Genomic DNA, 18,442 nt, shown 5'->3' on the forward strand with positions numbered 1-18,442 from the left:
GTTGTAATTTTCATGCATCATTATGATGGCATGGTAGAGCATTATAATGACACAGTAGGGAGGTATATCTGAAATATACCTTTACAATATCTCAATTGAGGACCTTGTCATGAAAACAAAGCATTATTGTAGCACAGTAAAAAGTTGTGATGTCTCCTGTATAATTACAATAGCAGAGCAATACTGTGATACCAGAGTGAAGCATTTTATACCACAATGGACTTGTGAGGCTACATTGTTCCACTATAGGTCACTGTTACCTCAAATAAAGCATATTGATGTCACAGTGGAGCACAGTGATGTCACAGCAGATTGTGAATATAGGGCTAGAGACATAGTTTTGCAGTTAAGTATGTCTACCACACTTTTAAATGATGGTAGTTCTGTTTTTAGCACCCAGCTTGTGCAGCCAACAACAGCTTATAACTCTAGATTTAGCTGATCTGATGCTGTATATACCAGCAGACATGTACATGTGTACACAAACATAAATATAAATAGCAATGAAATTAGTCTTGTTGAAGAAAAGATGCTCTGAATGCTTAATGTGCCATTGTTCTGTCACAGTAGAACAATAATATGTCATAGTATCATGTTGTGATAGTACAGTCAAATTGTGAAAATGTGTTCTAACTGTGATATCACAAGGTGACATTGTGTTGGTTACCATTGAACATGGTAAACATGGAACTAAGGTCACACTTAGCATTGTGATACTTGACACGTTAAGAGTTTATTTTGTTAGCATTTCTATATTAAATGGTGATATACCACACACACACACACACACACACACACACACACATACACATGCGATGCCAAACTTGTGGATTTCAGAAGACAACTTGAAGAACTCTGTTCTCGTTCTCCATCAAGGATGGAATTTTTTAAGCTCAGTGGTAGGCATTTTTACCAGCTGAGCCATCTTGCTAACCTTGAAATTGATTTCTGTACTAGGTGAGCAATAAGGATGCAATTTCATTTTCAGTACATAGAGAAGCAAATTTCCAAGCACAATTTGTTGAAGACACTACCCTTCTCTACCATGCATTCTTGGCATCTGAGAAAACCCTGGAAGCTATAGTTGCATGTACTTGCAGGTAGATCTTTTAATCTATTCCATTGATCAATATGTCTGTTTTGTGCTAGGGCCATGCTATTTTATTGTGATGCCTCTGTACTATGGCTTGATATCAAGCAGTGCAGGGAATGCCTGCAGCAATGTTCACTTTACTCAGGATTGCCTTAGCTATCAGTCCTTTTACTATAATAACTATAATAATATTTCTTCTATTACTGTGAAAAAAGTCATGGAAATTTATCTGGAATTGGTTTGAATATAAATATGACTATCTTTTCACAAGACTAGGTTCAGATATGAGAATGGAAGATATTTCTATCTTGAATAGTCTTCTTTGATATATCATTTCAGTGTGTTAGTGTTATAGTTTTCATTTTTGAAGTCTTTCATTTCCTTTGTTGAAATTATTCCAAAGAATATTAGAGGTTATTGTGATTATAATTCTTTGTATTATTTCTTTCCCAGTATAACTGCCATCTAAGTACAGTAAAGGCAATAATATGGGCATTTTAATAATAATTTGACAGTTTTCTAGGATGTTCTATAGGATTGGGGTAAATTTAGAATGGGAACTCTAGTACAGGGTCAAACCAATCTATAATAAATAGTATCTCAAAATACCACATTTCAGCTAAGTGATACATTTATTATAGGTTGGTTAAATTATGATATATCACCTCACATGCTTATTTTTTACCATGAAAACTTAAAAACCCTATTTTTGGTAATTGCGATATATACTGAATATTTTCTCTGGTATTTGAACAGTGCAATAGGCTGTGAGAGCTTACCTCTCCAGCCTAACTGTCTCCCTTTGCTCCACTCACCTCACCATCGCTCACTTCCTTTTCTACTCTATGTTCCAAGCAGATTGACTCTCAGATTCCACACAAGTGAGATAATGTTATAGGTAGGTCATTTTACTTAGAATGCTTGTCCCAGTTCCATTCATGTTTTGCAAATTATATCATTTTCTCCTCTTTATGCATAAATAGTAATCCACTCCACTATCTTCTGTTGTTTCACTGGTGGGCACTTAGATTCTTCATGCAACATGGCTAGTATGAACAGTGATGAACTGAACATGAAGAGACAAGTATCTATTCAAATTAGCTACTTCAAGCTTATGGATATATACACAAAAGTGGAATTTATAAATTCTATTAGTCTATCTTTTATTTTAATGAGCCTGTATACTTCTTTCTAAATTTGTTGTAAAAATTTATACCACTATTACATTTTAGTAATTATCCTGCAGCACATTAGAGGAATATGCACACTGTTGCGTTGATATAATACAGGATAGCTACACTATATACTGTCTTAAAGGGAACACTTTTTCCAAAACCTTAAGTCAAAGTCCACTTATGATTTAACATCTTTCCATGGATTATTATAGTTAAGAAAATACCTGCTGCATAGTGCTGTAGTGTCTTTTCAGTATATATACTACTGTTGTTTCTTTAAAACACCAAGTTCTAGAATTTTCCATTTCCCATCTAGCAAATTTTCCCCACTTTCTACATGAATAAGTCCACTCAGTTTTCTTCTCAAATATCACCATCAGAATGAAGGTTTCTTGTCACTCAGTCTGTACTAAGTGCATCCACATTGCTATGGATACCTTTGGTCAATCATATGAACCCCACTGGTGCATCCTCCCATGTCACCTACAATGCTCTGAGTTAAAATGACAATTTATTTTTTAATGCTCTCTCTGGTAATGAGAACTCTTTGAATCATTGACATATATTCAGTACTAAATTCGTTTCTAGAATAGATTAAGTACTAAATAAATAATTTAAAATGATAGTTTTTCCTATATCTTTTTATAATAGTTTCAAATATCTAATACATCACTCTGAAAATAATTTGAAGTCACAAAGGAAAAAATTATTGTTGCTTGAGCAATCTCCTTCAGCTAGTCCTAAAAGTGCCAAATGGAATATAAATCTAATTGATCTGCATGTTAATATTTATAAATTGTAATTGTACTGAATGAAAATTATAAGTTTACAAAGTTCAGTATATTATATGTAATATATAATAAAATATATAATATATAGTATAAAGTAAAATATGTATTTTTTTTTTGGGAAATGTACCTTTTTTATAAATTGAACAGCTTTATTTTTGTAAAAAAGGATAAATATCCAGATTTTTAGCATTTTTGCATAAAAGTATAGGAATACATTTCTGTCAGTATTTGATTTGTTTAAAGGTTTGATAGTATGCATTAAAATCTTATTAGTTACAATGAGCATAAAGTAAATGTAAAACAAGATGTAACCTGTAAATAGTCAAAGTTTTCTTAGTGTATAAAGATTAAGCATAATGGTTTTTCATTTTCATTCTTTTTGGCCATTGTTCTTTCTTGAACTTCATATACTCTGTGAGTTCAGATGATATTACGAGATGCACCAATTTTCTTTTCTTTTCTTTTTTTTTTTCATTGAACTTTATTTTAAAAAAACAAAGATAAATGTACAAATTTTAAACTTTTTTGGATAAAAGTATACGAATACATTTTTGTCATCGCTTGTTTGTTTTTTATAAGGTTTGATAGTATGCATTAAGATCTTCCTAGTTAAAATGAGCATAAAGTACATGTAAAACAGGATATGAACTGGAATGAGTCAAAGTTTTCTTGGTATGTAAAGAGTAAACATGATGGTTATTTTTTTTTCTTAAGCTTAAAACAGTCTGTGAGTTATTTCTGGGGTGTTCAAAGCTTTCTGGGGTTAGTATCCAATTATCAGTGACTGCATATTATGTCTGTTTCTTTTGTGACTAGGTTACCTCTCTCAGGATGATTTTCTCTAGATGTAACTGTTTTCTTGAAAATTTCATAAGGTCATTGTTTCTGATAGATGAGTACTACTCCACTGTGTAAATGTATCAAAATTTTGTGTCCATTCATCTACTGAAGGACATCTGGGTTCTTTCTAGCTTCTGTCTATTATAAATAGAGCTACTATGAAAATTGTGGTACATGTGCCATTGTTGTATGTTGGAGTGTCTCTGGGGTAAATGCCCAGAAGTGGAATAACTGTGTCTTCAGGTAGTACTATGTCCAGTTTTCTGAGGAATCAACAGATTGATTTCCAGAAGGGTTGTTCCAGTTTACAACACTACCAACAGTGGTGAAGTGTTCTTTCTCCACATCCTCGACAGCATCTGCTGTCATCTGAATTTTTGATCCTGGCCAATCTGACTGGTGTGAGGTGGAATCTCAGAATTATATTGATTTGCATTTCCCTGATGGCTAATGATGTCGAGCATATCCTAAGATGATACTCAGCCATTCAATATTTCTCAATTGAGAACTTTTTGTTTAGCTCTGTACCCATTCTTAATAGGATTGTTTGATTCTCTGGAGTCTAGCTTCTTTAGTTCTTTGTATATCTTGGATATTAGGACTCTATCTCTTGTGGGGTTGGTAAAAACATTCTCCCACTCTGTTGGCTGCTATTTTGTTTTCTTGACAGTGTCTTTACCATTACAGAAACTTTGATAACTTATTAATTCTCATTTGTCAATCTTTGACCTTAGAGCAAGAGCCATTGGTGTTCTGTTCAGTAAATTTTCTCCTGTGCCTATGTGTTCTAAGGTTTTCCCTACTTTCTCATCTAATAGTTTCAGTGTACCTGGTTTAATGTGGAGATCTTTGATCCACTTGCACTTGAGCTTTGTACAAGGAGATAAGAAAGGGTCTATTTTCATTCTTCTGCATGCTGAGTGCCTCTTGGACAAACACAATTTGTTGAATAGGCTCTCCTTTTTCCATTGAATGTTTACAGCTTTTTTGTCAAAAATCAGGTAACCATATATGTGAGGGCTAATTTCTGGATCTTCTATTCTATTCCATTGATCCACATGCCTATTTCTGTACCAGCACCATGCAGTTTTTAGCACAATTGCCTTGTGATATAGTTTGAGATCAGGGATAGTGATTGCCGCAGATGTTTTCTTGTTGTTGAGGATGGATTTCGCTATTTTAGGTGTTTTGTTATTCCAGACAAAGTTACACAGTTCTCTTTACAACTCAATGAAGGATTGAGTTGGTATTTTGATGGGGATTGCATTGAATTTGTAGATTGCTTTTGGTAAGATGGCCATTTTTACAATGTTGCTACTTCCAATCCATGAGCATTGGAGATCTTTCTGAAATCTTCCTCAATTTCCTTCTTTAGAGGTTTGAAGTCCTTGTCATACAAGTACTTCAATTGCTTAGTTACAGTCACACCAAGGTATTTCATATTGCTTGTGACTATTTTGGAGGGTATATTTTCCCTAATTTCTTTTTACACATGTTTGTCCTTTGAGTAGAGGAAGGCTGCTTGTTGTTTTAGTTAATTTTATATCCAGCCACTTTGCTGAACTTGTTTATCAGCTGTTGAAGTTCTCTGGTGTAATATTGGGGTCACTTACATACACTCTTATGTCATCTACAAACAGTGATGTTTTTACTTCTTCCTTTCCAGTTTCTATCACTTTGATTTCCTTTTGCTGACTAACTGCTCTGGCCAGGATTTCAGTACTATGTTAAATACGTAGGGGAAGAGTGGACTGGCATGTCTAGTCTCTGATTTTAGTGGGATTACTTCAAATTTCTTATCATTAAGTTTGATGTTGGCTATTGGTTTTTTGTATATTGCTTTTATTGTGTTTAGGTATGGGCCTTGGATTCCTGTTCTTTCTAGGACTTTTAACATGAAGGGGTGTTGAATTTTGTCAAATGCTTTCCCAGCATCTAGTGAGATGACTATGTGTTTTTTTTTTTTTTTTTTTTGAGGTTCTTATATGGTGGATTATGTTGATGGATTTCCATATATTAAACCATCCCTGCATCCCAGGGATGAAGCCTACTTGATCATGGTGAATGATTGTTTTGATATGTTCTTGGATTCAGTTTGCAAGGATTTTGTTGAGTATTTTTACATCAATGTTCATAAGTGAGATTTGTCTGAAGCTCTCTTTCCTTGTAAGGTCTTATGTGGTTTAGGAACTAGGGTTATTGTGGCCTCAAAAACTGAGTTAGATAGTGTTCCATCTGACTCTATTTTGTGGAATAGACTTGCGAGTATTGGTATTAGGTCATAAAGAAATGTCTGATAGAATTCTGCACTGAACCAATCTGCACCTGATCTACTTTTGGTTGGGAGGCTTTGATAACTCCTTCTATTGCTTTAGGTGTTATGGGATTATTTAGACAGTTTACCCGATCCTGGTTTAACTTTAGTATCTGGTATCTGTCTAGGAATTCATCCATTTTCTCCAGATTTTCCAGCTTTGTTGAGTATAGGATTTTGTAGTAGGATCTGATAATTTCTTGAATATCATCAGTTTCAGTTGTAATGTCTCCACTTTCATTTATGATTTGTTAATTTGGATTCTCTCTATTTGCCCTCTAGTTAGTCTGGCTAAGGGTTTATAAATCTTGTTAATTTTGCCAAAGAACCAGCTCTTGGTTTTGTTGATTCTTTGAATGGTTCTTTTTGTTTCTATATGGTCAATATCTGCTCTAAGTTTGATTATTTCTTGAAGTCTCCTTCTCTTGGGTGTATCTCCTTTCTTTTGTTCTAGGGCTTTCAACTGTGCTGTCAAGTTGCTAGTGTATGCTCTCTCCACTTTTTTATTGGAATCACTCAGTGCTATGGGTTTTCCTCTCAGTACTGCTTTCCTTGCACCCCATAGTTTTGGGTATGTTGTGTTTTTGTTTTCATTAAATTCTAGAAAATCCTTAATTTCTTTCTTTATTTCTTTTTGACCGTGTTATTGATTTATAGAGCATTGTTTAGTTTCTAAGTGTATATAGGTTTTTTGTTGTCTTTGTTGTTATTAAAGACTAGCTGTATGTGATGGTGATCTGATAGGATGCATGGGAGTATTTCAATCTTCTTATATCTATTGAGGCTTGTTTTTTGACCAATTATATGGTCAATTTTGGAGAAGGTGCTGTGAGGTACTGAGAAGAAATTGTATTCTTTTGTTTTAGGATGATATGTTTTGTAGATGTCTATTAATTCCAATTGGTTCATAACCTCTGCTAGTTCCACTGTGTCCTTGTTCAGTTTCTGTTTCCATGACCTATCCATTGATGAGAATCATTGCTAAAGTCTCCCATTATTATTATGTATTGTGCAATGCATTTTTTGAGCTTTAGTGGGGTTTCTTTTATGAATATGGGTGCTGTTGTATTTGGAGCATATATGTTAAAGATTGAAAGTTCCGACTGAAAATTTTCCCTATAATGAGTAAAAAGTGTCCTTTATTGTCTTTTTTTGATAACTTTTTGTTGAAAATCTACTTTATTCGGTATTAGAAAGGCCACTACAGCTTCCTTCTTGGGGCCCTTTCCTTGGCCCAACCTTTTACCCTGAGATAGTGTCTGTCTTTGTCTCTGATATGAGTTTCCTATATGCAGCAAAATGCTGAATGCTGTTTATGTATCCAGTCTGATAGACTACATATTTTTATTAAGGAATTAAGGTCATTTATGTTAACAGATATTAAAGAAGAGTGGCTGCTGTTTCCTGATATTTTTGCTTTTAGAGGTAGAATTGTGCCTGTGCCTTCTTTTGGTTTTTTTTCCCTTAGGTATTTTTTTTTGTTTTTACTAGGATGTAGTTTCCCTCCTTGTATTGGGTTTTCCACCTACAATTCGTTGTAGTGCTGGTTTTGTGGTCAGATATTGTGTAAACTTAGTTTTGTCCTGGAATATCTTGGACTCTACATTCATGGTTTTTGACAGTTTTGCTGGGTATAGCAATTTGGGCTGACACTTGTGTTCCCTTAGGTTTTGCATCATGTCTGTCCAGGCTCTTCTAGTTTTCATAGTCTCTGTTAAGAAGTCATGTTTGATTCTGATTGGTCTGCTTTTATATGGTACATTACCTTTTTCCCATACTGCTTTTAGTATTCTTTCTTTGCTTTGGGCACTTGGTGCTTTGACTATTATGTGTCGGTTGAAATTTCTTTTCTGGTCCACTTTATTTTGAGTTCCATAGGCTTCTTTAATGCTCATGTTCATCTCATTCTTAAGGGTAGGGAAGTTTTCCTCTACGATTTTGTTGAAGATATTTACTGTGCCTCTTAGTTGATATTCTTCACCCTCTTCTATTCCTATTATCCTTAGGTTCATCTTCTCATTTTATCCTGGATTTCTTGGACATTTTGGGTTAGGAGCTTTTTGGCTTTTGCATCTTCTCTGGCTGTTTTGTCTATGTTTCCATGTTGTCTTTGGCCCTGCAGATTCTCTCTTCCATCTCTTGTAGTCCGTTAAAGATGCTTGCATCTGTGACTCCTGATTTCTTTTTTGGTTTTCTACCTCGAGAGTTGTCTCTTTTTGTGTTTTCTTTATTGTTTCCATTTCCATTTTAAATCCCTTCTTCAATTCCTTCATCTCTTTGGTTCTGTTTTCCTCTAGTTCTTTGTCTTGTTTCCTCTCTAAAAGCTTCTTTTTCTTTATGCTTTTCCTCTCATTATTGTTTAAGGATCTCTATGATCATCTTGAGGTAGGATTTCGGGTCTGAGTCTTCATTTTCTGGAGTGTTTGTCATTCTGCTGTTTGCTGTGATGGGAGAGCTGGGTTCTGGTGTTGCCAGGTTGTCTTGATTTCCCTTGAGTAATTTCTTTTGCTTTCCTCTTGCTATCTTGTTTTCTGTGATTACACGTGGTCTTATTGTCAGTGATTTGTTCTTGCCTCTCCCATGTACCTGGCCTGTGTCCCTGGATATCTGCTGTTCCCAGTGGCAGATGGCCTAAGCATTTGTTCTGCATGCAAGGACCCTCTGGCTGGAAACAGACACCCTTTGGCAGAGTTCCTACTCCCCTGAACCAATGGGGGGACAAGCTTTCCAGGCGCTAGTCCCAGATTTCTCTGTGCCCTGGCTACTCGAAGAGAAGTTTCACCCGTCCTGCATCCCAGGATCTCCGCTGTTCTTGGTGGCAGATGTCCTGAGCGCCTGTTCTGCAGGCACAGGCCCTTCAGTTGGAAACTGAGTCCCTATGGCAGAGTTCCTGCTCTCCTTAACCATTCTGGGGGGGCGCACTTTCCGAGCTCTTGGCCTAGACCTCTCTGCTCCCTGGCTACTCGCAGCACAGTCTCACCAGGCCTGTGTCAATATATAATATATAATGCAGAATATTCTTGAACACACTGGTCTCTCTCATTAGTGTCTGATGTTCATTGCATGGCTAATCTTTATGTCTGAGGATGCTAAATTTAGACAATTATATTTCTTTAGTGTCATGAGATGAAACATGCTACATCTTAAACTTTCACCAGACTTTTGTAGATGTTTGTCAAAAGAGAAATTCCAGAGCTAAGTTTGATTGCCTTTGTCTATCATTCCGGCATGTGGTACGGCGAGACACATCATTATACCAAATACAAGATGTCCTATTATTGTTATCATTTGTTTTCTGATTTTGCCTTTTCACCTCCTGTTTTGCATTCCTTGTATCCCCATTTTGTTCAAAATCCTCATATGTTTTGTCTCTGTATTTTACTCTTTTATGTTTTTCCTTCTTTATTTCCCTCACAGATGGTTCATAATAATATTACTTAGTAATATCTTGCTATTAAAGCTGGAAGAGTAGGAAATAATTGGTTTAGCTCTTCCCCTGGGAAAATTACCCAGCAGACGTTTCTCTGAGGAAACAAGGGTCACTTCATTTGGATAGCACTCCCTGTGACCAGGGAGAAACTCAAAACTCATTTAACTCTTAGGGGTCAGCAAGTAAGAAGAGAAAAATTCATACACACACATACACACAACAGAGAGAAAAAGAGAGAGGGTGGAAAGAAATCTATTCTCTAGCATAACTATTAAGAGTGTGGCTTGTTAAATTCAAATTGTTTCCTAAGATTTTCTATATCAGAGTGAGTAGCAAAATCATTTTTACCTAGTTTCACTAACAATTTTATTTTTCTAAATACTTTCTAACAGTAGTGGTCATTGGTGACAATCTACACCTCTAAGTTCTTTCCTATGGTGGTGATTGAATCATTACTCTGCTCTAGCAGTAATGCCTGAAAGAGATCAAGCATTATTGCTGTGAGTGCCAGTGATACTTCCCAGAAAAGAGCTGGACCCCATTAGAGTTTTCACATAATTCATACAGTAAGAGGGAAGTGAAGACAGCAAGCAGAACAAAACTCCATAACAGCATGAAATTCTCACAACACATAATCCTCAGGGCCATGCTTGTTCAAGGAAAACACATCATGGCAATACAAACTAGTAATCTGTATTCCATGAGTTCTAAAGCTGTTTGTTGTTCTTCCTGCATGGCCTTTGGCACCCCTGCATGTGACTGTATATCTTGGGATATTTCCATTTAACATTCACAGTTAAAGGTGAAAGACTTATACAATCTGAGGAGAAACCAGAGTAAAACTGCATGGTATTGTACAGAGGCAGGCAGGTAGATCCGTGGAATAGATTTGAAGATCCAGAAATGAACTCATACACTAATGGTTGCTTGATCTTTGACAAAGGAGCTAAAACTATCCAGTGGGGGAAAAAGCATTTTCAATGAATATTGCTTGTTCAACTCTTAGTCAGCATGTAGAAGAATGCAAATTGATCCATTCTTGTCTCCTTGTACGAAACTCAAGTCCAAGTGGATCAAAGATCTCCACTTAGAACCAGTTACACTAAAACTAATAGAAAAGAAAATGGGGACGACCTACAAACACATAGGCATAAGGGAAATTTTCCAAAACAGAACACCAGTGGCTTATGCTCTAAGATCAAAAACTGATAAATGGGACCTCATAAAATTGCAAACCTTCTGCAAGGCAAAAGATATTATCAATAGGACAAAATGGAAATTAACAGATTGGGAAAAGATCTTCTTCAAACCTACATCTGATGGAGCGATAATATCTAATACATATAAAGAACTCAAGAAGTTAGATCCAAGAGAATCAAATAACTGTATTAAAAAATGGGGTACAGAGTTAAACAAAGAATTCTCAACTGAGAAATATCGAATGGATGAGAAGCATCTAAAGAAATGTTCAGCACCCTAAGCCAACAGGGAAATACAAATCAAAACAACCCTGAGATTTCCTCTCATAGCAGTCAGAATGCCTAAGATCAAAAACAAACAAACAAAAAAAAAAACAATAACAACAACAAAAAAAAACTTTAGGTGACAACAGATTCTGGCAAGGATGTGGAAAAAGAGTAATCTCCCTCTATTGCTGATGGGATTGCATGCTGATACAATCACTTTGGAATCAGTCTGGAAATTCACCAGAAAATTGAACATAGTGCTACCTGAGAACTTAGCTATATGACACCTGGGCATATAACAAGGACTATGTTCATAGCAGCCTTATTTATTTATTTTTTAGTTTAGTAATCTTTTTGTCTAATTTATTAGATACTCTGTATTTACATTTGAGATGTTATCCTCTTACCTCTCCCTGGTCCCATTTCCCCTCCCCTTTCATTTGCCTTTACAAAGGTGCACTCCCTTATAATCCCCCTCTCCACTCCATTGCCTTGGCATTCCCATACATTGGCAAAACATGCCCTTTCTGGAAAAAAAGTCTGTTCTTACATTGATGCCAGACACTGCTATCTTCAGCCACATATACAACTGGATTAATATTTATCTCAAAGTGTGCGCAAAGGTCGATTTTTTACTTTATGGGAGTTTTTGAAGGTTTTGTTGGTTGATAATGTTGTTATCTTCCCATGAATTTGCAACCCCTTTCATTTCCTTAGGTATTTTCTTTAGCAACCACATTGAGATCCCTGAGTTCAGACCAATGGTTATCTGAAAGAATGTTTAGCTGTATCTATATAACTCTAGCATAGTCCCTGAGGGGGCATCTCTGTCTCGTTCCTGCCAGTAAGTACTTTTTGTGATCAGCTATAGTGCTTGCATTTGGTGACTGCATATGTGTTAGATCCCCAGGTTAGGTAGCTTCTGATTGATATTTTCTTCATTCCCTGTTCCTTTATTTAACCTTGCATTTCCTCCCATGAGAGAGCAGCCTAATTTATAATAGACAGAAACTGGAACCACCCAGATGTACTTCAACAAAGAAATGGATACAGAAAATGTGGTATATTTACACAATGGAGTACTACTTAGCTATTAAAAAGAATGGCTACATGAAATTCCTAGTTAAGTGGATGGAACTCGGAGCTATCATTCTGAGTGAGGTAATTCAGACAAAGAAGATTTTACATGGTATCCACTCACTGTTAAGTGGATATTAGCCCAAAATCTCAGAACACCCAAGATACAATTCATAAACCATATGAAGCTCAAGAAGGAAGACCCAACTGTAGATGCTTCATTCCTTCTTAAAAGGGAAAACAAAATACTCATGGGAGGAAATACAGGGACAAAGAGTAGAGCAGAGACCGAAGGAAAGACCATCTAGAGACTGCCCCACCTGAGGATCTATTTCATATGCAGCCACCAAAGCCAGGCACTATTAGTGATGCCAAGAAGTGCTTGCTGACAAGAGCCTGATATAGACGTCACCTGAGAGGCTGTGCCAGAGCCATACTGATACATATTAAGATATTTTAGGCTAACCTTCAGGCTAAGCACAGAGACCCCAATGGAGAAGTTAAAGAACTAAAGGAGCTGAATGGGTTTGCAAGCCCATAGGAAGAACAAAAATATCAACTAACCAGAACACACGAGAGCTCCCAGGGACTAAACCATCAACCAAAGTATAGAGATGGGGTACCCATGGCTCCACCTGCATGTGTAGCAGAGGATTGCCTTATCTAGCATCAATGGGAGGGAAGGCCCTTCATCCTCTGAAGCCTTGATGCTCGAGTATAAGGGAATACCAGGGTGTTGAGGTTGTAGTGGGTGGGTAAGAGAGGAAGCATCCTCATAGAAACAAGGGAAGGGGGAACCTGTAGAGAGGGGAACTAGGAAAGGGAATAACACTTGAAATGTAAATAAATAAACTATCCAGTTAAAAAAGGATTTAAAAATATTGAGCAATCTCATTCTACCTACTTAACAGCGTACCTGAAAGCTCTAAAACAAAAAGAAGTCACTGATAATGGGATGCTAACCCCAGAGGCTCGCACTGCCCCAGAAACAACTCACAGACTGTATGAAGTCCAAGAATTAAAGAAAACAAAACAAAACAAAACAAAAAAATTTCTATACAACAAGAAAACTTTGACTATTTCCATGTTACATTTTGTTTTACATGTACTTTATGCTCATTGTAACTATTAAGTTTTCAATGCATACTATCAAACCTTTAAAAAATCAAGTACTGACTAAAAAATATATTCATAGTTTTATGTAAAAATTATTTTAAAATCTGAAAAAAGTACTGACAAAATGTATTGTATAATTTTATGCAAACAATGCTTAAAATCTGTACATTTATCTTTGTTTTGTAAAATAAAGTTGTTAAAAAAATAAAGTAAATGTAATAATAAAATAAAGAAGGAAACACACCTAAGAGGGGTAGATAGCTGGAAATAGTCAAACTCTGGGCAAAATTACTCTGGGAGGTCTGAATTACTCTTCTGTGTTAGGTATGAACTGGAAGAAAAATGAAACTTGACTTGTTCACTGAGATTTTCATTGTGACAAGAGGCTTATTCTCCATGAATGGGATAAGCAATTGCCCTGCCCTCCTTCCATTTCTCAGAAAATAGCTACAGAGTTTTCAGTTTCACTGTGTGACACTGTACCTTTCCCATACTATACTTAATGATCTTATTTTTTTCTAATTTCTGTATCCATTGTAATACAATAAATATTAAGATTTGACAAGGATTAAGGCTGAGATAACTGTCATAATTTTACATTTAAAGCATTTTTTCATATGTTTTGTGGTTTCCTCTACCAAGTATATACTATACAATTTCCTTATTAACAACAAACATTTTTTCTCACTGTTACTTCTTAAAATAGTATCACCAAACCCTGACCAGGGTAATCAGATTCTAAATCTTGCTTTAAAAAGAAATAAACATTAACATAAATCATTTCTCTGGAGTTCCCAAGTGAAAGCCATTTTCACACTAGCTTTTTCAAGCTCATAATGAGGGGGGTGATGAATGTGTCAGGCAAAAATACTCTATAAAATAAAATAGTTCACTGTAACCTATAAGATCATCTCTGGCTTATTATATAAGAAGGGATGTTAAATCCTAATTTTTCATAGACCCAGATTGATGTTGTTGTGGAAAATTAATCAAAATAATTTAATTATATCTAACAGTCCCTCTGTGTTAAGAACATTAGGTTCTACCTCTGTGGCTGTATTTGAAAAAAATAGTTTTATTGGAATAATCCATTTTCCCAAGTCAACAAAAACTTTAATTATAAAATTGTCTTCTACATTGGTACATATACCATTGTTTCAGAAGTCTGAATTTAATGTGTATTTTAAAATGTCTAGAATGCTAGAAAATTCATACAACTGTAACATCATTAATTTATTTTCCTTAAAGTGGGTATCAAGCCAGTTTTCCCAGGTCTAACTTGGTTATGGTGTGCATAAAAAGGCATTCTTCATAAAACCAATTTTCATAAGATTAATGTGATGTACTGAGGGCTGATTACTTTCTACTAATCTTGTGTATCACGACAGTGCTCACTACATTAGATTTATAATCACATAATATAGGTCAAGTGTGAAGAAAACGGAGCCAGAGGGATTGATCAACACTTGTTCTGCATGGAAAATAAAATCAGAGGGGATGGCTCGACATCTCTCTGGAGAAACTGTCTGGTTTCTTCAAGGCTTGATATCTGCCTCTGTAAACTGAGTGCAATTGAAAATGAGAAGATAATAAACTTATTATACAAGCTGAATGTAAAGTCAAAAACTATTGGTTTCTTAGTCTGAATTTTACTATTAACTTCATATGTCTGTTCCTTCAAAATTATATGGTAGATTAACATTTATTTTTCAATGTTCAGATAGTGTTTATGGAAAAATAAGAAAATAACAATGCCACTTTGTTTCTTTTTTACAGAATAAAGAGTATCCATGTTTAATTGATTTATGACATGTGTTTAAACTGGCAAGATTAAATTATTGTTTCTTTCATAGATAAAATAAATAAAAATTTTGACACATTGAGGAATTTTATAATTATAATAATTATTGCTATGTATTTATAACTTGAAAGATACCAAAGTGTCTTCTTACTATATATATACAAGTGTATAAAGTGAAAAGTTAATACAAAGGAATAGGACTTTAACTTACACAGTCACTTGAGCAGAACTTACTAAGTTCTAATAGTGGCATGCATACATAAACTCATTATAGTTTATGGAAAGATTCTGACAGTGGCCTTCCTGAGAGCCTCCTTTACATCTCTATTCCTCAGACTGTAGATGAGGGGATTAAGCATAGGAATCACCACTGTGTAGAATACAGACAGTATCTTGTTCTGTTCAGTAGAGTAGTTTGACTTGGGCATCACATAAATGAAGGTAATGGTCCCATAGTACAGAGTGACTGCAGTGAGGTGGGAGGTGCAGGTGGAGAAGGCCTTCTGTCGGCCCTCAGTGGAGCGCATCTTCAGGATGGTGATGAGGATGTAGGTGTAGGAAATGGCTATGACAAACACTGTGATCACAATGATGGATCCAGCAGAGATGGAAGGAATAATTCCAATAATGGAGACATCTGAGCAAGAGAGTTTCAACACGGCAGGGAAGTCACAGAAAAAGTGATCTATCTGATTTGGTCCACAGAAGGACAGACTCAACAGACAACTAGTAAATGTTGATGAATTCACACAGCCACCCACATAGGAAGCTCCAACTAAAAGGAAGCAGATCCTGGGGGACATATGTGTTGAATAAAGCAGGGATGAGCAGATGGCCACATAGCGGTCATAGGCCATGACAGCTAGAAGGAAACACTCAACTGTCCCAAATGTCACTGCAATGCCGAATTGGCCTTCACAAGCAGCCACAGAGAGTGCTATTGTATGTCCAAGGAATCCTGTAAGCATTATAGGTGTGATTGATGTGGAAAACCCAATGTCCACAAAAGCCAGATGGCTAAGGAACAGATACATGGGGGTATGGAGTTGGGGACAGCTTCTTATTAAACTGATGATGCTGAAATTGCCCACTAAAGTAACAGCATATATCCCTAGAAATGTCATAAATAGGATGACACGCAGTGTGGAATTTTCTGTTAACCCCAAAAGAATGAACTCTGTCACCGTGGTGTGGTTCTGAGCCTCCATCTCAGTTGTGAAATGCCCCTGTTGAGGAAAATTAGAATTATTTTTCTTTACTTTTTTCAATGTTCTCTATATTTTTCTTTTTTATTCCACATATTAATACTATCCTTTGACTCAAATTATAAATATCTATGGCTTTAAGAATTAAATATTGGCTTCTTTCTTCTTTATATAAAATGTGAATAAAGTTCTCACTTTTCCTTTTCTATTACCTTTCTTTTTTATGCAGTACTTACACAAAGTTTTCCAAATCTTTACTTCAAAGATCTTTCCCTTATGTGGAAATCCACAATTTCAATGACCTCTTGAGATTCTTCTCATGCACAATTCAATTAGGAATCCTCTAACCACTTTAAATTTTGTCATTTCTTAGTCTTCTTCAAGACCTCCAACAATATTTTATATTCTTTCTATGTATTTAAGTTTTTGTGTGTGGTTGTTTTACCCATATGCAAGATTATACACCAAATGCAATCCTTGTTCACGGAGAGATCAGAAGATGTCTTTGTATTTCCTATGAATGGAGTTATGGACAGCTGTGAGCCACCATATCAGTGCTGGAACATTAATCTGTTTCTGCAGCAAGGAAAGCCAGTGCCATTAACTGCTGCTTTTCACCCATCTCTTCAGTCAGCTCAGCCATTCACAACATCATGTCTACAACTTGGCCTCCCTGGCCATCTTCCTTATATTGTACTCCATTCGGTCAAATCCTATTGCTTTGGACTAATTTATTTGAAGTTCCTTTTTACATCTTCTTTTTCCATTCTCTGTGTAACCAGGTTAAATCCCTGATCACTTTTATTCTGTATTCTGTCTATTTCCCTTCTAATTCACATGGATTTCTTCATACAGTTATCATACTATGACATAATGTCCTAATCCCAATAAAAACAGGATAATGCCAAAAATCTAATTTTATAAACGTTTTAGGTATTTCAAGATGAACTATAGCCTCATAGGTATAATACTCACTATCCTTTCTGACTTATTCCTACATTTAACTGTGTTTCTCACCATCTTACCATGAAGTTCTGAGACTAACCCAGCGGTCCACAATAGTAACTAGTGCCTTAGCCTTCATTATTATTCTCTTTAAACACCCTTCTCTGACTCACCAGGATGGATCTGGTTCACTTTCTTTTTCTTGCAGATAGATGGATGATGTAGACACTGCTTTATAGTTTTTTTCCCTTTATTCCCATCAAATTTACATGTTCCTATCAATAATACTTATCTTTATCTTAAAAAAACACAGTATTTGGGCAGAAATATGCTAAAATTTTTGTTTGAGTATGTGTATAATTAATGTATTAACTAGGTTCTGGAAAACTAAGAATGCATATAATTTACCTTCCTCTCCAGAAAACAAGGCTTCAGAAAGAATAAAGTTAATTAAATATTTCATGTAATATGTTACAACGCAATATAAATCACATCTCATTTTCTCAATATTTAAATTGAAATTGAATAAAATGGGTGGAGAAAACACTTAAAATTTTCTTTGACATATAATTCCTATCACACACTTCAATCAATAGATATTTTTACATATGTTTCTATGTACCTTTTAAATATTTTAATATGTACTTAAGAAAACCAGGTACACTGAAACTATTAGGTGAGAAAGTAGTGAAAACCTTAGAACTCACAGGTACAAGAGAAAATTTCCTGAACAGAACACCAATGGCTCGAGCTCTAAGGTCAAAGATTGACAAATGGGACTTAATGAGATTGCAAAGTTTCTGTAAGGCTAAAGGCACTGTCAAGAAAACAAAACGGCAGCCAACAGAATGGGAAAAGATCTTTACCAACCCCACATCAGATTGAAGTCTAATATCCAAGGTATACAAAGAACTCAAAAAGCTAGACACCAGAGAATCAAACAGCCCTATTAAAAAATGGGGTACAGACTTATACAAAAAGTTCTCAATTGAGGAATATAGAATGGCTGAGAAACATCTAAGAAAGTGCTCAACATCCTTAGCCATCAGGGAAATGCAAATCAAAACAACCTGAGATTCCACCTCACACCAGTCAGATTGGCCAAGATCCAAAACTCAGATGACAACAGAAGCTGGTGAGAATGTGGAGAAAGAGGAACACTTCTCCGCTGTTGGTGGGGTTGTAAACT

General features: G+C 35.6%; 1 protein-coding gene across 1 annotated transcript; it reads right to left on the reverse strand.

Annotated features, from left to right (window-relative positions):
- Positions 1 to 15,378: 15,378 nt before the first annotated feature.
- Positions 15,379 to 16,311, reverse strand: LOC308417198 (olfactory receptor 5P56; the record flags this gene model as incomplete). The annotated part of the gene is made up of 1 exon (XM_080912353.1): positions 15,379 to 16,311. One exon carries the CDS (start codon positions 16,309 to 16,311, stop codon positions 15,379 to 15,381), a length of 933 nt encoding a protein of 310 aa, XP_080768479.1.
- Positions 16,312 to 18,442: the final 2,131 nt, after the last annotated feature.

This window comes from Micromys minutus, assembly GCF_963924665.1.
Source record: "Micromys minutus genome assembly, chromosome: 2".
Taxonomy (NCBI): Eukaryota; Metazoa; Chordata; class Mammalia; order Rodentia; family Muridae; genus Micromys; species Micromys minutus.